The 21,094-nt window shown below is 42.2% G+C and overlaps 1 protein-coding gene across 1 annotated transcript in view; it reads right to left on the bottom strand.

Annotated features, from left to right (window-relative positions):
• adck1 (aarF domain containing kinase 1) overlaps window positions 1-16,107 on the bottom strand; it is a 135,892-nt gene extending 119,785 nt beyond the window's left edge. Inside the window, exons 1-3 of the mRNA XM_039603645.1 lie at window positions 15,772-16,107; window positions 14,637-14,774; window positions 9,784-9,867 (exon numbers count right to left, since the gene is read on the bottom strand). Of these exons, the coding sequence (XP_039459579.1) occupies window positions 9,784-9,867; window positions 14,637-14,768 (216 nt within the window). The 5' untranslated portion in view covers window positions 14,769-14,774; window positions 15,772-16,107. The remainder of the gene's footprint in view (window positions 1-9,783; window positions 9,868-14,636; window positions 14,775-15,771) is intronic.
• Window positions 16,108-21,094: the final 4,987 nt, after the last annotated feature.

Raw genomic sequence — 21,094 nt, 5'->3', positions numbered from 1 at the left:
ACATTTGCTGTCGAGGGTGAAATGAGTCAGCAGCAATTTTTTTAGCTCTCCTGAAACACAGGCTATGTCCCCGGGAGGTTAAGGGACAGCCAGTGGGTTTTTTTGTGCCGTCTTAATGACCCTCTACAGGTTTTTCCTGTCTGTCACTGAGAAATTAGCATACCAAGCCATGGAGTAGGTAGGTGAGGACATTCTATGGTACCTCCACAGCCTCATAAGGAAGGGGAGTCTTTGTTGTGGTTTTTAAAGACTGCATTGGTGTTAGTAGTTCATGAGGGGTCCGCAGCACTGAGCGTCTCCAGGAAGTTAACTGAATTGTCCCTGTTGATGTGAAGTCAATCACCATCTTCTTAGTTTTGATGGTGCTGAGCCAAAGGTTGTGTTCAGTGTACCACCCTGTCAGTGTTTTAACCTCCTCCCTGTATGCAGTCCCCTTCCCTCCACTGATGAGACCAGTGACTGTAGTGTGATTAGTTTATTCAATGATTGGGGGGAGCTCGTGCTGAGGGTCAGGGAGAAGGAGGAGCAGGCAGTGCCCATTTCAACTGCCTGAGGCCACTAGGACAAATAATGCCTGATCCAGGCACAGGGATAGGGATAGGGATAGGGAGAGGGATAAACTAGTCTTAATGAGCATCTCAAACCCGTACTCCAGGAATGATGGTACTGAACACTGTAATCTGTAATCTATGAACAGCATTCTGATATCTCCAAAAGTTGAATCTGTTCATCTGGACGTAGCGTTTTGTGGGAGAAACGTTTCGTCACTCATCCAAGTGACTTCTTCAGTCTCAGCTGACTGCAGGTTTCCCCAAACCTTATAAACAGTACATTTGCATAATGACTGAAACCAGCCCACTGAAGGAACAATGGGCTGTGAGGTCAGTTCCTTAATCATAATTATGCAAATTCCCATGACCATTGATCAACAATCACTGACCAAAACCCACTGATCAAAGAATACTGATCAACACTGAAACGTTTCTCCCACAAAACGCTACGTCCAGATGAACAGATTCAACTTTTGGAGATTTACTTTCCTGGATGATTGAATTCAATTCAATTCAATTCAATTTTATTTATATAGCGCCAAATCACAACAAAAGTCGCCTCAAGGCGCTTTATATTGTACAGTAGATAGCACAATAATAAATACAGAGAAAAACCCAACAATCATATGACCCCTATGAGCAAGCACTTTGGCGACAGTGGGAAGGAAAACTCCCTTTAACAGGAAGAAACCTCCGGCAGAACCAGGCTCAGGGAGGCGGCCATCTGCTGCGACCGGTTGGGGTGAAAGAAGGAAGACAGGATAAAGACATGCTGTGGAAGAGAGACAGAGATTAATAACAGATATGATTCGATGCAGAGAGGTCTATTAGCACATAGTGAGTGAGAAAGGTGACTGGAAGGAAAAACTCAATGCATCATGGGAATCCCGGCAGCCTACGTCTATTGCAGCATAACTAAGGGAGGATTCAGGGTCACCTGGTCCAGCCCTAACTATATGCTTTAGCAAAAAGGAAAGTTTTAAGCCTAATCTTGAAAGTAGAGATAGTGTCTGTCTCCCGAATCCAAACAGAATGCATGATTGAGAATGCATCAAGACGAAGCATTCTTATAGTTTTCAGGTTGCTCGAGGTGACAGAATGCTGTGTGCAGGGCTGTGGCAGTGCGGTCCTCTGGTGATCTGTGTGCCCTGTAGGCGACCTGGACGCTGGTCAGTGGGGCCTGTGACAGTGAGGTTGAAACTCCTGGTCAGGCACAAAGTACTTTATCAAGTACTCTATGTGGGCCAGGAGTTTTCCTGATGTTCACAGCTTTCACCACCTGCCTCACCAGGTGTTCCTGGAAGACAAGAGAGCAGCGCTGGTGGAATCAGGAGGCAGCTCAGCTGTGTCCGGGCTCTTCAGCAAGAGAAGTTAACTAAAGCCCCTTTTCTATTACTACCTAGTCGGATTGGCTCGACATGGCACAACTCACCTCGTTTTCCATTACAATTGAGTTACAGCAACAGTATAATGCAACACGAATGCCACAACAAAGGTGGACATCGAGTCACAATATGGCTGCTGCACGGTCTGTGACTCTGTGTCACCACAGCGTTGTGTTTTATAGCCATTTCCCTCATTACCGGGTTTCAAAACTGGCACTTTTGATTTTCGTAAAGGAGACGTTCTCATGACTCACCCATTGGTGCCACTAACTATCCAATCGCTAGGATGAAGTCTGTTGATGTCACATTTTCAGATTCGGTTCAGATCACTTGGAACGCCAGCAGAGCAGGTACAAAAAAAGTACCAGCTACTATATCCTAATGGAAAACCCTGAGAACTATGGCATGCCGACCCGAGTAGGTACTAATGGAAAAGGGGCTTCATTCTTCTGCCAGCATGGTCTCAGCGGGGTGGTGACAGGTGTGGACCCTCTGTGGTTGGTGATGGTCTGTAGTCCCTCCCACTACAGAGCATCCCTAACCCGTCCAGTTTCGTTTTGTGAGCCTCTTTTGCACCCTTGATGGCTCTCCACAGCTCTACCCTTGCCACACTGTATTGAGCTTTGTCCCCTGACTTGAAGGCTGAGTTCCATTTCTTCATCGGTGGTCATCCAAGGTTTTTGGTTTATATCGACCAGAGTACTTTTGTACACTGTTACGTTGCTGGTGCAGCTCTGTCTCGGTGTACTCCTGAAGGTCATGATGAAAATGCTCCACTCACTGCTCTCAAAGAAATCTTACAATCAGAAGAGAACTCCTTCAGGCCAGGTTTTAATGTCTTTAATGGGAGGTGCGGATCTATTCCTGATACCTGCGCATGTATGCTGGTATCAGAAGTATTGACAAGTGATCTGACAGTTCCAGATTAGGAGGGGTAGAGTCTTGTAGACTTGCTTAAATACAGTGATCTCATTTATTCGTCCTTCTGGTGAAGCACTGTACATACTGTACAAAGTTAGGGAGTACAGACTGAAGACAAGCCTTGTTGAAGTCCCCAAAAAGCTCCCTCAGGATGGGCCTGCAGCTGTTTGTGTATTATATTCAGGGCTCGCAAAATCGCTAGCCCGACGTCCCGGGGCTAGCGATTTTTCCAGTCGGGCTACCAAAATCTATCTCAGCCCTGCCCGTCGGGCTATCATAGTAAGGAAAAATATATGTCAATGCTTTTGCATTTTCTTTCGCAAATGTAGCTGAGTAATTATGTCATTGGCATCGATGAGCCACTGTCAATCTGTGACATATTGAAATCGCGTTTGAATTTGTGCTTGTTTTTTGCTTTCACTTTGCGATCGCGCGAACGGTGTATAGAGAGCGGCAGCACTGATTGGTGAGTGACGATTAGTTGCGCACCAATTCCTCTGACATCGTCTTATCGCTCATTAGCTTACTATTCAAACGTGACAAGTGAAATCTCCCACAGCAAGCTTAAACATGTGAGAGGTTGATTGCGCAGAGAATCGCTGACCGTTATGTAAGTACGTGTGTAAAAGCAGCAGGATTTACGCCGGTATTTTAGTTCTGCTGAGCCAAATAAGACAGGTCAGGGTGAAGAAGGGGCAGCCAAAGAAAAGCCGACCACAAAACGGAAAAGTTATGACAAATCAGACAATGAGGCAAAAAGAAAGCTCAGCTTTTTTGGTTTCATGGACAAAAGAATTTCTGTGGCTGGAATATGACGAGCTAAATAACATCATGTTCTGCCGGGTGTGTTGTGAGTTTCATTTCATTTGAGTCGACAAGCGCCTTTGTAACTGGGACCAGTAATTTTAAGAAAGACCCCATCAGAACCCATCAGAAATGCAAGAAATGTATTATTGCCCAGTCTGCAGTATCTTTCCCAGAACAAACAGCAATTGCAAAAAACATACTAAAAATAAACCAAGCACAAGAAGAAGTCCTGAAAAATCTTTCCAAAGTGTACTATGTTGCAAAGAGTGAACTACCATTGTCAAAATTTAGCAGTCTTTGCAAACTTCAAAAAGCAAATGGCCTCGATCTTGGTTCCCCTTACCCCTTACCCGTGACTTCAGTGGAAATTTCAGATTCAGGACCTGACACAGACTGATTCATGTTCTACACAGTTCTTGCAAGTTCATAGAAATTTCTGTTCAATTAGAACCAAGTATTTGAGTTGATGATTGTAATTTTTGTGTGAAACCTGCTGTGAGGACAATTAAAGTGTGGCCAGAGGGGACAGACGCAGTGCTCCAGGACAGATTTAAAAACACAGACTGGAATATGTTCACCCACACAGACCTGGACCAGTACGCCTCATCTGTACTGGATTACATCTCCAAAACCACAGACAGTGTCACCACCCAGAAACGGATCATCATGTACCCCAACCAGAATGAACCGGGATGTTCGTCTCCTCCTGAAGGCCCGCAACACCGCCTTTAGGTCAGGAGATGCACACACCTACAGTACAGCCAGGGCTAATCTAAAGAAGGGCATCAAAAATGCCAAACACCATTACAAAAAGAAGGTTGAAGAACACTTCTCCAACTCCAACCCCCAACGCATGTGGCAAGGACTCCAGACCATCACAGACTACAGAACCACCAAACCCTCCCCCACATCCTCTGATGTCTCCTTCCTCAACGAGCTCAACAACTTTTATGCTCGTTTTGAGCGAGGGAACCCCACGACCACAACCAAAACAGACATGACGCCAGACCACCAACCTCTGACTCTCTCCCCCACCGATGTAGGAGCGGTGCTGAGCAGGATCAATGTCCACAAGGCTGCAGGTCCTGATGGCATCCCCGGGCGTGTTCTCAGAGCGTGTTCTGGGGAGCTTGCAGGAGTGCTCACAGACATATTCAACCTGTCCTTGGCCCACGCTGTGGTACCGGCCTGCTTCAAATCCACCTCCATCGTCCCAATACCCAAAAACTCCAACCCATCTAGCCTCAATGACTACCGCCCAGTAGCCCTCACCCCCATCATCACTAAGTGCTTAGAGCAGCTGGTCTTAGCACACTTCAAATCCTGTCTCCCCCCCACCCTAGACCCCCACCAATTCGCATACCGCCAGAACAGGAGCACAGAGGATGCAGTCTCCATCGCACTGCACTCTGTCCTCTCACACCTGGACAACAACAACACCTACGCCAGAATGCTGTTTATAGACTTCAGTTCAGCGTTCAATACAATCCACCCTCACAACTCATCAGGAAACTGACAGACCTGGGCATCAGTTCCCTCATCTGCAAATGGTTACTGGACTTCCTGACCAACCGCCCCCAACATGTCCGGCTGGACAACCGCTGCTCATCTACAATCACAATGAACACCGGTGTACCACAAGGCTGTGTGATGAGCCCTTTCCTCTACTCCCTCTTCACCCACGACTGCAGACCTGCTGATGGTTCCAACACCATCATTAAGTTTGCAGATGACACCACGGTGATTGGCCTCATCAGCGACAACGATGAGACCGCCTACAGGAGGAGGAGGTGGATCGTCTGGCTGAGTGGTGCGACACAAACAACCTGCTGCTTAACACCGAGAAGACTAAGGAGCTCATCATGGACTACAGGAGGAATGCTGACCCACATCCACCCATCCACATTAAGGGGACGGCTGTGGAGCGTGTGAGCAGCTTCAAGTTCCTGGGAGTCCACATCTCCGAGGATCTCATCTGGACGACCAACTGCTCCAAGCTGGTCAAGAAGGCTCACCAGCGCCTCTTCTTCTTGAGGACTCTGAGGAAGAACCACCTATCCTCAGACATCCTGGTGAACTTCTATCGCTGCACCATCGAGAGCATCCTGACCAACTGTATAACAGTCTGGTACGGGAACTGCTCTGCCTCGGACTGGAAGGCGTTGCAGAGGGTCGTGAAAACTGCCCAGCGCATCGCCGGAGCACCACTTCCTGCCATAAAGGACATCTACAGGAAGCGGTGTCTGAAAAGGGCTGGGAAAATCATCAGAGACCCCAGTCACCCATCACATGGACTCTTCACCCTCCTGGCCTCTGGGAGGCGCTACAGGAGCCTCCGGACTAAGACCACCAGGTACCGGAACAGCTTCTTCCCCACAGCTGTCAGACTCCTGAACTCTGCCTCCTGACATCTGACCCACGTTAAACTCATGGACTGAACATACACACACCCACAACCACCTACACACACACACACACACACACACAATGGACAACCGTACCCTCAAACACACAATAATAACATGGACTGAACCACCACTCACAACCACTAGCACTTTATATAACCTCTGTAGAAATTATCCACATATCTCACTTATCTTAACTGCACTACTGTATAGTTCTGTGTAAATAATCATTCTGTACATACAATAATTTTTAATCCTACAACTGTTTATAACTTGCATAGTTCACATTTCTGTATAACTGTATATCTCATATTTCTGTAGTTTTTTATTTCATATTCTGTATAGTTTTTTTCACATTTATATCCTGTACATAGCTTGTACTCACTACAGCCTGTACATACTTATAGTTATAGAATATTCATAACATAATTCATACCGAGTACATTATAACATACCATAATAGACCCATTTCTGTAATATACTTACACATCTCTATTATTGCTAATATATATTGTAATATATCTATATCACGGCTAAAGCACTTCTGGATGGATGCAAACTGCATTTCGTTGCCCTGTACCTGTGACATGTGCAATGACAATAAAGTTGAATTCTATTCTATTCTATTCTATTTTATACAGTTGTTGTGTTTTGTATTTTAACAATTTTCTGATTAATTTTTGTTTCCGTTACAATATTATACTTTAATGTATAATATTTTAAAGGAAACAAAACATTAAAAAATTGCTCTCTTTTTTATTTGGGCTACTTAAATTTATTTTGGGCTAACAAAAACTTAAGAGTGCCTGCCCGAAGGGCTACCAGAGATTTTGAAATTTTGCGAGCCCTGATATTGTACAGCTGGAAGAGCACCATGTTAACATTAACATCAGGTGGTATGTATACTGCAGTGATGATCACTCTGGGCATGTAGAAGGGTCTGCACATGTATTTCCAAGTCCAGGAAGCATGAGTGTGATCCTACTGTTCATGCACCTCTTTGTCATGATGTGGTCGGCTAGCTGAGCAGCCAAGTCGAGAAAGAGTGAGCGTAGCATAGCTCCACAGTCATGAATGTCATGGTTGCTTGCTATTAGTAGCTTCAGTCTGTCGATTCTGTGGAAGATCGACCTCGCGTTGGTAAGGAAAACGCTCAGAAGTGAAAGTCATTGGAGCAGTTTCCGTAGTCGTGCTATTAGGCTTCCTCGGACCCAGCCACCCTTCAGGAAATGATCCATTTTCAAGTGCAAACCTGGAGGAGTTGGACTACCTGTACAACCATGTATTACCTCATGCTACCAATGGTGATGCTGACCCAAAACAAATGCTTGTTGCCCCTTTAAGTGTTGTTAATTTAATTAACACCAAAGAACCAAACCAAACAACCCCTCTGCTACTTAACTCACTTTATGCTATACTAAATATATTTAAAAATGTTACATTAATTTTTTTGAGCAGTGTATTTGAAGAAATGTGTTTGTCTTGCAACAAATGTAACTGTAACAGTCTCTGTCAGTGGTAATGGTTCTGTAGACTCTATAAAGTACACAGGTTTAAACTGTGGTTCACACCTACCTAATCCACACAGGTTTGAACTTTTTTTTCAAACTAATAATCTAAATTGAAACTGTACCAATTTGATGGACCTTAAGACCATCAAAAATCCCAAAGGGACTTTTGAGATTTTTCACTGGTTCTGACAGAAGAATTCACTCAAAAACAGAGAAAATCCCACCAAAAAAACTGATCAGATGGATCAGATCAGATGCCTAATAAGGCTCAGCCAGTGAGAGGAAGGAAAGAGGGCTAACACGAGGTAGAGTTTAGCAGTTACTAAAGTTTAAGTGCGATCATTGTGGATGAAAACAAGGAGAGAGAAAAGAGGTGAGAGACAAAATGCTCAGTGCAGTCTGAGACTATGGCAGCATCAATTGGTCAAAACATTTTTAAGCCTAGTCTTAAAAAAAAAGGTTAAAAATTTTGCGACTCTGATTCCATTATCAATATCACTCATGGATCCATTTTCTTTTAGGTCCTCTTATCAGTTCTCACTGGCTCCGCTTTGAAAGTTGCCACCATTGCTAAACAGTATATCAAAGTAAATATATACGTGCAGATTAATTGCATGTTGTGTGGTCAAATGTTTGTGCACGATGGAGGTATTTCCCCTCTTTGTTGGGATCAGTGTGGGAAATACTGTTAGCGAATGCAATTTATTACACATATTACACAAAGCACTTTTCTTAAAAGTAATGTAGTACTCACACACGTGATCTGTCTCTTAGTGATTACGTCTGAACAAAAAAGCCAGAAGCACAAAGACATTTGCCACAGTGAACAGTTAGAAATCGAGGCTTCAGTCTGACTCCTCACCCCATTTATTATCTGTTCTGAGGTCAGCGTTCACTCAGCTCTAACATCACGCTGGGTTCTTTGCTAGCTTAGCGTTAGCTTGCTGTCTGTGCAGGTGCTAGCAAAGAGCTAAAGTTCTGTTAGCAGTACAATGCAGATGTTTCTGTCCTGGATGCAGTCTGCAAATTACCACTGCACTCTCGTCCTTTTGTACAATAAAAATAAAAGTATTGTCCATGTGTGGCACTGTTTTCCTCTGAAGCTACACAAACTCTGCTCATTGTAGCACAAATGTAAAAGCAGCAGACTAACAATTCAAAGGGATTTGAACATGTCGACTTTAAAAAAAAACAGTGTCATGATTAAAGTCACCTTATAAACATAAAACAAGGTCAGTGTTTGTATGCAGTGAACAATACAAACACTGGTCACTTTGTGCCCCACTGATCTGGACTCATTTGTAATGTTGTCATTTAACCCATTTGTCTGGATCGTGTTTAGTAATGGGTAATATACTACAGAAAGTAATCTTTGAGGTATTTTAGAAATGGGCTCGTCACATAGTTTGCCCAGCAGAGTGTGCCCTACTCCACTGTTTAAACTTTAAGCACTGACTGAACATTTAACTGTGATTTACAGCATATCCAAAAGTATTCACAGAGCTTCACTTGTTCCAAAATGGACTGAATTCATTAATACCCAATAATGAATACGTGAAAAAGTTTGGTTAAAATTCTTGTAAATTGTTTTGATTTTCTGTTTCTGAAACTTTAAAACCAAATCCTGTTCCTGTCAGAATATTTGTTTCCTGGTTTTCGAAAATTATTCTTACAAGTCTTTGAAGTCAAGGGACAATAAATGACAATTCAAACAGACACACATCAAAACCTACTTTCATTTTCCCCCCAAAAAAGTCACTTTATTATTCTAAAAAACCTACAGGGTTACATTGAAGCCCAACCCTAATCCTGCCATGGGTTCAAGCTCAGAGGATTAAAAACATTATATAATATTTTCTCTGCATCTCTGGACAGACAAAATTAGAAAATAGTCTTAAAAATAGGTACTGAAAACCACATTTCCAAAACAATGATGATGATGATGTCCCTGTTATACCTGTAAATATGCCTTTACAGGTTTTATGTTTTCTTTAGTTTGTGGATGAACAAGTTTTCGAAATACTGGCAACAAAGTGTTTGAATATTCTGCACCGTTTCACAAACAGGAGAAAGAAGTGTGATGAGAACAGCGGGCAGCTGTGGTAACAGGTAACAGTGGGCAGTCTGGCTCACCTTCAACTCATCACCAACAACAACAACATTTCACCCATCCCAATTCTAAAGAAACAAAGTGGTTCTCTACCTTTGACTTGAGGTCCCAGTATTCGTCTGTGCCATTTTCCACGTGTCTGAAAGCTGTGAGATAGTCATAGCTGATGACTGCTGTCTGCAGACAAACAAGAAAATGACATGAAGATATTTTAAACTGCAAAGTGGAAGAATAGTTATTAACCTTCTGAGGTCTAAGTCATTGTATGTGCTAACCCTACCTTGTACTTGTGGTAGGAGGAGAAAGCTGTGAATAACTCTGAATGTGAATCAGAACATTCTTGCTTTTGTATATATTATTTTACATAGTTTTTGGATGTTAAACTGTTAAACTAAGTAAGACATGTTCACAACTTAAGACAATAGTCAATATAAACATGTATTTTGCTGGCTTCATTCTATTTGATTCTATTTTTGTGGTGTAGAACTTTTATGTGTCAAACTGTCAATAAAATCAAGTGGACACCTTTGATAAAGCTCCTGATGATCTAGTCTCTTACTTCTTGTTTTTTTTAATGTACTCTTTAGTTTTGTGTGAATCTGCGCGCTCCATCTGCCTGTCACTTTGCTGCCAGAACACCTGAATTTCCCCAATGAGGAACAATAAAGGATAGATGGGGTGGGGGAACTCCAGGCCCCGTGTCCTGCAGGTTTTAGACGTGTCCTTTATCCAACACAGCTGATTTAAAAGGCTACATGACCTCCTCAACATGTCTTGAAGTTCTCCAGAGGCCTGGTGATGAACTAATCATTTGATTCAGGTGTGCTGACCCAGGGTGAGATCTAAAACCTGCAGGACCAGCCCTCGAGGCCTTGAGTTCCCCACCCCTGCTATAGAGGTTACACAGGTAGTCCAACTGCTCTAGGATAGCACATTAAACCATGCCACTGCCATTTATTGTATCTCCCAAAAGTGTCTCAAGACCGTTAAGAGATTCCAGCAGACAGGCAGTGAGTTGTGTGAAGAGGAACAGGATGAGCACTGCCAGAGACGTACAAAATTACCTCCAGTTTCTGACCAAACAGAAACAGACTTTGTGAGCATGGCCTGAGGGCCCAAATTCCTCTAGTGGGTCCTGTGATCACTGCCTGGCACCGTGAAGCCTGATTGGAATTTTCCATAAAATACCAAAGTGGCAGGGGCGTGCTCGAGGGGCAGCGCCAGGGAGGCTGAGGGCAAGGAATCACACTGATGAGCTCTGTTCCCTCTTTAGTGACGCCAGGGACCGGCAGTGAAGTGTGGAGCCAACCCAAACGCTGGCCACGGAGAAACCAAAAGTGCCGAGCTGGAAGCGGTGTGTGTGCCATAATGTTAACAGAAGAAAAAAAACAGTTACAGAACACTGTGTAGCTCCAAGTCTTTCACAACCACAACTACTGACGTTCTGTGGTGTTCACGGATGAGAGCAGGTTCACCGTCAGCACATGTGACTGATGTGAAGGGTCTGCAGAGGTCATGGAGAACGCCTTAATCTAGAATCCACACATACAAATCATATCACTAAGAGGTGTACACAGTGAACAACAACACGGCACTCACAATGAAGGTTTTCAACTATAAAGAAGCAATGATGAAACCAGCCAGGCTGAAAAAAGGGAGATTTTCTACTGGAAGCAGCCAGTAATGTTCTATCAGGACATGGCTCCTGGCGTAGACAAGAAGAGACGAGCTCTGGAGCTCCAATATGGCATAATATTGCATTCATGACAATAAGGAGAGGCCACATATCTGTAACAGCTGTGCTGAGGCCAAAGATTTCATCAGGATCATCCAGGTAAGAAAGGTCAGCTGGAAGTAACACAGGAGGATCTAGGAGCATCCGTGTGAATAAAAAGTATGATTTTTAAACAAAAACACTGTTTAATGTGGAGTCAGTCTGCAGACAGCACAAAGAGCAAAGAGGTGGTGGGAGTCCTTCATCCAAGCACCTGATCGACAAACTCCAATGTGAAGAAAAGTAGACTTTGTAGCTGTTGACTGTTAACTTAGTCTGATACAATGTTTCAATCAGGCAGGTCAGGTCTGATTGAAACATCAGGCTGACGCTAGCTGTCCCACTAGAATCTGTAGGAGGGTGTATTAGATGATCTTTAATTTATTATCTTTATTGAGGTTTTCCTAACATTATTTTTCAGATTCAAAGTGAAATCACCCAAAACTGTATGAATTAAGCAGGTTTTAATAAAACTGTATTAAACTGTATGAATATTTAAAATATCATAATCCCAGTACCAATGTACACGGGCCAGAAACACTGACTTGGGTCTGCTAGGCTGGACACCGAATCATTAGTAACATTAGTTAAACATTAATTCATTTATTAACATTAATTATTAACAGCTACACATTATAACAGTTTGTTTTCAGCAGCACACTGTTCTTTGAATTTACTTGATTTTAGTGAGTTCATCGGTGAAACGTGGTGAGCTCATGTGATTTCTTCTTTTTCTCATCACTTAATTTTCCCCAGTAAATCCAAAGTATTCACATAAGATTGAATTTGTGTTGATTCAACATGACTTCTGTGATCTATTCGTACAGTTATTCTTTTATGGTTGATTATGTTAATTTGCTGCAGTCACTAGAGACCTCTAAACTTCATGCAGCCTTCAGATCACCTTAGGAATTCAGACTGGAGCAGAGTTCATCTTTCAACAGGACAATGGCCGTAAGCACGCAGCCAAGACAACAAAGAAGTGGCTGAGGACCACTCTGTGAATGTCCTTGGGTGGTGCAGTCTGAGCCCAGACTTGAACTCGATTAAACATCTCTGGATAGATCTGCACCAACACTCCCCATCCAACCCGATGGAGCCTGAGAGGCTGTGCAAAGACGAATGGGAGAAACTGGCCAAAAACAGATGTGAAAGCCTGTAACATCACACTCAAAAACATGAAAACATGGGAGGCTGTAACTGCTGCCAAAGATGTGTCAATGAAGTACTGAGCAAAGGCTGTGAATACTTATATGCATGTTGTACTTCAGTTTTCTTATTTTTAACCAATTTTCAAGAATGTCAGGCAAACTGTGAATATTTCCTGGATGCACTGTAGACCTGCCCTAAAATGATTTGAAGATTTATGCAGGAATTTTCAAATCACTTACCAATCATGTTGAATAAATATGACTTGAAGGCTTGAATGAGAAACTAAGAAAAGTAAAGAGGTAACACAGAAAGGCTATGAGGTAATGCAGAAAGAACAAACTAAAAGCTTCCATCGTTGTTGTTAAAACCTTAGCTTCAATTGCTAGTTTAAAATTCAAGGAAGCTAGGACCAACCATCTTCCACAACTTCCCAGCTAAAATTCCTTTTAACCCTTTGAAGACCTACTAGGAGCAACCTCGGAAGCTCTTTTCTGAACTGAGTGGTTTCTGTCATATTTCAGGCCTGCTTAAAGAACAAAATCACTGGGTTGGAATCAGATATTAGTGAGCGTGATCTCTGCTTATGCAGTAACCCCTGGAAAAACCCAGAAAAAATTCTAATGCTCAACAAAGAACATTTTTATTGACATACACTAAAGGTAGAGGGAGCTCACCTTTATGGGATAAAGAGTTAAAAACCACCACTGCCTATCCCACCTGTTCAATCCTCAATAGAAAAGTGTGAATTGTTTTTCTTGAATTTCTTGATTATTTTAATAAAACAGTGCTACACTGAATTCAGCCACAGATCTCTCTGGAAGCCTGACACACAGTGGTACCATCCAATTCTTCCGCCTACCTGTCAGACTGGATCCCTACTCGGTTTTTAAAAGATACTTTTCCAGTTGTTTTAGAGATTTTAACAATTACAAACTCCTTTCTATCATCTGGGGTTTTCACCTCCAGATACACAGACTACAGTTAATCCAAAATGCTCCTGCCAAGCTTTTAACCACATCGGTTATTGTAGTTCTTCATTGTTACCTGTTAGTTTTACAACCATTTTTAAGATTTGTCTGCTTGTGTTTAAGCCCTACACAGTCAGGCTCCTGCCTACAGCTGCAAGTTGCTGACTCATGAACATGGCTGCTGCCACATTTTACAGCATGACTTTGCTAAAGACTTGCATGATCCCTAAAGGTGATTACAGTCACTTTATACAGTCATGAGGTCTGAACTGTAAAAGCCCAGAGTGATTTCTTCAGTCACTCTGTAAAATCGTTTAAATTTCTTGGTAAAACTTATTTATAATCATTTGGCTTTTCTAAACCACCAATGCCCTGATGAAACTTTTACCTATTATGTCTGTGTAGGTTCTTGTTTATCCAGGTCATAGTAGTCTAAGGAGCTTGGAAATAAAAACAGCTGGAGTTTCCGTGAGACGTTTCATCAGGTGACCTGAATGGGTCACATAACAGTGTGAGGCATGGTCTCACAATGGTTTCACCAAAACCTCTGCGGACCCACGCCTTGGCTCATGTGGTGAGGCACATGATCAATAGTGGGCCAACGACCCTCTTAAAGGACAGCTCCCACCAAGGATTAAACACCTGCGATTCTCCATCATTTGGTCTTAGAACTGAAGACGTTCCTTGGATGAGAGCTGAAACGTCTTCAAGGAACTTAAACCTTCTTTTTAAGCTCCTTAGACTACCGATTTTTTAGTGTCAGATTTTATGTGTACTTGTTTTCATTTGAAATTTGAAACTGTTTTAAATTCTATTTAAGGTATTTTTAAATTTCAAGTTTTTATTTTCAAAATTTACTTTCACTGTTTAGCAACTTGGGTGCTGAATAAATACAAATGAAGTAAAGATACATACATGCTTCAACATAAGCAAGTTCACAGACGTGTTACCAGTATAGCTGCCTAGTAGAAGGACTTGTAAGGACTTATGCTATTATCATTAAAGGCATTTTAGAATATGAAATTTCCAAGTAGTGTTGTGCAGTAACTCACAGTCGCTACAGCTCGTCCAAAGCGGATCACACTTAAGTCACTGAGGTCCAGGTGACTGCTATAAAGGTAAAATCCAGATGAGGCAAATACTGCTGTGGCTAGAGAGGAGACTTTGAGGAGCCGATTAGCCATGAGTCACTGCAAGGGGGAAGACAAGGGAGGAGATCAACAAAGTGCTAAAGAAGTCTTTCATTCATTGATAACTGGGAATAATGCTGTGTTGATTCACGGTGGCTGATTCACATCAGGCACTTTGAAATGACACAAAAAGAAAAGTGCCTCTTAATATGAATCTACATTTGAGATTTGATCACGGCAGAAGGTTGCATCTTAGTTTGGTGAGGGTTCAGGCTTCAGACAGTTTGTGCATTACCAAGGACCGCAACAAGACTAAGAAAAAGACAAATATGGACAATTTTGAACTGCTCAAAGCTCTAACAATGCCCAAGAATAAAAACGTGGAGCTAGAAATGTGTAAAATAGGGCCTTTTTATGTTTTGTAATTCCTATCTGCAGAATTAAAACTTACTTACTCATTAGGGGGAAGCGTTTCACCAGTAGGGGTGTCGAGTTGGTGGTGTTACTGTGTAACTTTGGATCTTTTAAGCACTCCCCTTAATTTCTTAAAAGGTCTCGTCTTTTATCAGGTTGCAATTTAAAAGAAATGAATGTTGTTTAAATAAGGTTATACCGACTTACTGCAACATCTTGTGATATAAACAGGCACTGAACAGGAGTATAGTCTAGCCCCAGTTCAGTATCAGCCCCAGATGATACTGCTTAAGCACCAAAAAAGAGAAAATAATCTTAAATGTGATCCTGAAAGCATCACCTGCACGTAGAGGGCAGGCTGTCCTTTATTTACAGTCAGAAACTGGGACTGTTTTTAAATAGTGAATGTCAGTTGTATCTCAATCACCACCATGCACCTGACCTGGAGATCACTGGGGTTTATCTGATTTGTCTAAAAATAAAAACAACAATATACATGCAATGTTGTCGCAATAATATCAGCTACCTAGTTTGCCACTTGATTAAAACATGATAAAGTGAAAGCACTAATACAGTCTCCTGCTTTTCTTGACCATCTTTGTGTTTGTGCACCTAAACCGGCTCGGCGTGTTATGACACTCACCCTGAGCAGCTAGCGGCAGGTCAGCTCAATGAATCACAAACCAGTTCCTGCCGAGACAGCTCCAAGTAGTGTCTTTGCTTCAGACTGGACTTCGCTGGTGTCTCATTTCTAAAAGACCCTAATAAAGAACAGGATACGGCGACTGTGAGCTTAACATCACTTGTGTTGTTGTGTTATGCAACAACCGGCTGCGTTTTGTAACAGGCGATGTGTGGCTGCACCGCCCAGCAGCACTCAGTGCTGACCGGCGAAACTACACGTCTCAATTAAAGAACTACGAGCAGCTTTACCTGACTCTACAACGCGCGCTAACTGGCTGCCATTTATCGGTTTGATTTGACCGCCAAGGCAAAGGATTCTGGTAAATGTAGTACGGCCGGATATGGAGCCTGTTAACAGCTCCCCGAAAGTCTCTACTGCCCCCTGGCGTCTGGCTCCAGTATGGCTCATAAATCCCGCCTCCTGTGTGGCCCATAGGGCCGGCCATAGGATTTTGGTGGCCCCAAAGAGATTTGATAAATAGCCCCAAAAGATTGACTGCTCATAACTAGATGAAGATGAACACACTTAGTTCTTTTAAATGTAGGTTGGAAGAAATTCCATGCGTAAATTCCATGTGTACATGTGTAACCACACAACAAATGAATTTGTTTTCAACTTGTGCAAATTATCCAATAATATTAATATGTCAAAATATGATCTAAAGGATGCAATGACGCATAGCTAGAAAGTTAATATTTAACGTGGAAGAATTGGGGGCAGTTTAGACCTTTCATCGATTTTGTGTTAAGATAAAGTAAATTAAAACACCACTTATTAATATTTCCAATACTGTGAGAAAACATCAGATTCTTTGTAACCAAAAAAAGCTAGCTATTATAAATGATGTTGCAGTTTTATTTAATTTGAGAAGCAAACAGCAAGTAAAGCTTGTTCTAATAAAAACACATTAGCTAAAATAAATAAATTTGCTATGTTTTAGCTGCTGTTTGCCAGGTGAAAATTATTGTGGCTACATTCAATTTAATTTGTTCAAAATGAAATGCTAACTCCAAGTTGCAAAACAACAACAACAAACAAATTCAATTCAATTCAATTCAATTTTATTTATATAGCGCCAAATCACAACAGAAGTCGCCTCAAGGCGCTTTATATTGTACAGTAGATCGCACAATAATACATACAGAGAAAACCCCAACAATCATATGACCCCCTATGAGCAAGCACTTTGGCAACAGTGGGAAGGAAAAACTCCCTTTTAACAGGAAGAAACCTCCGGCAGAACCAGGCTCAGGGAGGGGCGGGGCCATCTGCTGCGACCGGTTGGGGTGAGAGAAGGAAAACAGGATAAAGACATGCTGTGGAAGAGAAACAGAGATTAATAACAGATATGATTCGATGCAGAGAGGTCTATTAACACATAGTGAGTGAGAAAGGTGACTGGAAAGGAAAAACTCAATGCATCATGGGAATCCCCGGCAGCCTACGTCTATTGCAGCATAACTAAGGGAGGATTCAGGGTCACCTGGTCCAGCCCTAACTATATGCTTTAGCAAAAAGGAAAGTTTGAAGCCTAATCTTGAAAGTAGAGATAGTGTCTGTCTCCCGAATCCAAACTGGAAGCTGGTTCCACAGAAGAGGGGCCTGAAAACTGAAGGCTCTGCCTCCCATTCTACTTTTAAATACTCTAGGGACAACAAGTAAGCCTGCAGTGTGAGAGCGAAGTGCCCTAATAGGGTGATATGGTACTACAAGGTCATTAAGATAAGATGGGGCCTGATTATTTAAGACCTTGTATGTGAGGAGCAGGATTTTGAATTCAATTCTGGATTTAACAGGAAGCCAATGAAGGGAAGCCAAAACAGGAGAAATCTGCTCTCTCTTTCTAGTCCCTGTCAGGACTCTTGCTGCAGCATTTTGGATTAGCTGAAGACTTTTCAGCGAGTTTTTAGGACATCCTGATAATAATGAATTACAGTAGTCCAGCCTGGAAGTAATAAATGCATGAACTAGTTTTTCAGCATCACTCTGAGGATATTTCTAACTTTAGAGATGTTGCACAAATGGAAGAAAGCAGTCTTACATATTTGTTTAATATGTGCATTGAAGGACATGTCCTGGTCAAAAATGACTCCAAGGTTCCTCACAGCATTACTGGAGGCCAAGGTAATGCCATCCAGAGTAAGAATCTGCTTAGATACCATATTTCTAAGATTTTCAGGGCCGAGTACAATAACCTCAGTTTGATCTGAATTAAGAAGCAGAAAGTTAGCGGCCATCCAGGTCTTTATGTCTTTAAGACATTCCTGCAGTTTAACTAATTGGTGTGTGTTACCTGGCTTCATGGATAGATAGAGCTGCGTGTCATCTGCATAGCAGTGACAATTTATGCTATGTCTTCTAATGATGCTGCCTAAGGGAAGCATGTATAATGTAAACAGAATTGGTCCTAGCACTGAACCCTGTGGAACAAAACAAAACAAAATACACACACACACACAAATTGGTAGGTAGCTAACAACCAAAGCTAACAATACAATCAAATCAGTTACTTGGTTATTAAATATGTTTACAGTTTGTTTAGGGCTGGCTAACAAGCTGAGGAAAAACAACCTGCCGTTCAGGTTAAAGTGAACTGTGGCTATTTACTGTTAAATATGTTCAAACACAATAAATACCACATAACATCATCCTGTCTTACTTTTTTTGTCATCTTGAGCGCCGCTTCTAAATCTTCTTTTAGGAGCCATTTGTGCAACACTAAGGTGATCACAAATCTGTGCTGAGACGTAGCGTTATGATGGCACTGCTCCAATCTTACCCAACCATTAGCCCCAAAAGTCCTGTTGTATTGTCTTTACCTTACAGTATAAAGCGCCTTGAGGCAACTGTGGTTGTGATTTGGCGCTATATAAATAAAACTGAAAAGTCAGCAGATTCTCGGGATTTAAATTATCCTTATGTGAACTATATCAATGTTCAGTATACACAAACATCTTTAACGTGCTGGTTCAGATGCTTATCCCAGTGAAAATGCTCTCTTTCCTCCTTTTACTTCAAAATGAAAGTTTAAACCAAGTATGACACATATGAACATCAAAAAAATAAATAAAGACAGGAGAATGATTCAGTTGAATATATGCTCCAGTGAGACATTAAGGTTCACTAAAACTATCGATGAATAAACAGTTCATACAGTGGCTTGCAAAAGTATTCGGCCCCCTTGAACTTTTCCACATTTTGTCACATTACAGCCACAAACATGAATCAATGTTATTGGAATTCCTGGTGAAAGACCAATACAAAGTGGTGTACACGTGAGAAGTGGAACGGAAATCATACATGATTCCAAACATTTTTTACAAATAAATAACTGCAAAGTGGGGTGTGTGTAATTATTCAGCCCCCTGAGTCAATACTTTGTAGAACCACCTTTTGCTGCAGTTACAGCTGCCAGTCTTTTAGGGTATGTCTCTACCAGCTTTGCACATCTACAGACTGAAATCTTTGCCCATTCTTCTTTGCAAAACAGCTCCAGCTCAGTCAGATTAGATGGACAGCGTTTGTGAACAGCAGTTTTCAGATCTTGCCACAGATTCTCGATTGGATTTAGATCTGGACTTTGACTGGGCCATTCTAACACATGGATATGTTTTGTTTTAAACCGTTCCATTGTTGCCCTGGCTTTATGTTTAGGGTCGTTGTCCTGCTGGAAGGTGAACCTCCGCCCCAGTCTCAAGTCTTTTGCAGACTCCAAGAGGTTTTCTTCCAAGATTGCCCTGTATTTGGCTCCATCCATCTTCCCATCAACTCTGACCAGCTTCCCTGTCCCTGCTGAAGAGAAGCACCCCCAGAGCATGATGCTGCCACCACCATATTTGACAGTGGGGATGGTGTGTTCAGAGTGATGTGCAGTGTTAGTTTTCCGCCACACATAGTGTTTTGCATTTTGGTCTCATCTGACCAGAGCACCTTCTTCCACATGTTTGCTGTGTCCCCCACATGGCTTGTGGCAAACTGCAAATGGGACTTCTTATGGTTTTCTGTTAACAATGGCTTTCTTCTTGCCACTCTTCCATAAAGGCCAACTTTGTGCAGTGCACGACTAATAGTTGTCCTGTGGACAGATTCCCCCACCTGAGCTGTAGATCTCTGCAGCTCGTCCAGAGTCACCATGGGCCTCTTGGCTGCATTTCTGATCAGCGCTCTCCTTGTTCGGCCTGTGAGTTTAGGTGGATGGCCTTGTCTTGGTAGGTTTACAGTTGTGCCATACTCCTTCCATTTCTGAATGATGGCTTGAACAGTGCTCCGTGGGATGTTCAAGGCTTGGGAAATCTTTTTGTAGCCTAAGCCTGCTTTAAATTTCTCAATAACTTTATCCCTGACCTGTCTGGTGTCTAAATCCAATCGAGAATCTGTGGAAAGATCTGAAAACTGCTGTTCACAAACACTGTCCATCTAATCTGACTGAGCTGGAGCTGTTTTGCAAAGAAGAATGGGCAAGGATTTCAGTCTGTAGATGTGCAAAGCTGGTAGAGACATACCCTAAAAGACTGGCAGCTGTAACTGCAGCAAAAGGTGGTTCTACAAAGTATTGACTCAGGGGGCTGAATAATTATGCACACCCCACTTTGCAGTTATTTATTTGTAAAAAATGTTTGGAATCATATATGACTTTTGTTCCACTTCTCACGTGTACACCACTTTGTATTGGTCTTTCACCTGGAATTCCAATAAAATTGATTCATGTTTGTGGCTGTAATGTGACAAAATGTGGAAAAGTTCAAGGGGGCCGAATACTTTTGCAAGCCACTGTATGTCAGCAGAACTGAAAACATGTAGGAGCAGAACTTCAGATCCTGCAGTGTGTGAGGACAGGGAAGGATGTTTCAGATTTAAGGGGTAAACTTTACATTTGCGATGATTCTGTTTGTGATTACAGGAGCTGCCCAAGGATTCAGACCTCAGCACCACCCAGTGACAAAGACAGATCATCTTATATGTTCACTCTTTGTAATAACTCTAAAACTAACTAAGTACCACATGATGTGCTGTCAGTGAAAGCTGCAGCTGTTTTTCTGATAAAGTTAAAGACAAAAAGCCAAAGGGAGTAATCATCCATGTAACTGTGTCACTGTATATCGGCAGAAACATTAACTCAGTTTGGTGTTTCAGAGAGCTGCTGATCTCAGACCTGCACAGATTCTGCTTTTAACACTCAGTGTACTCAGCTGCATAAAGAGCACATAAGATTTTCTCTGACCGCATTAAATAAAACCAGATGGAAGGTCAAACGTCTTCAGTTGCATGTTGAACTAAAAAC

Source organism: Oreochromis aureus, linkage group 19, assembly GCF_013358895.1.
Source record: "Oreochromis aureus strain Israel breed Guangdong linkage group 19, ZZ_aureus, whole genome shotgun sequence".
Classification (NCBI taxonomy): Eukaryota; Metazoa; Chordata; class Actinopteri; order Cichliformes; family Cichlidae; genus Oreochromis; species Oreochromis aureus.
The sequence above is the reverse complement of the archived record's forward strand: the minus strand, read 5'-3'. Positions and strand labels throughout refer to the sequence as shown.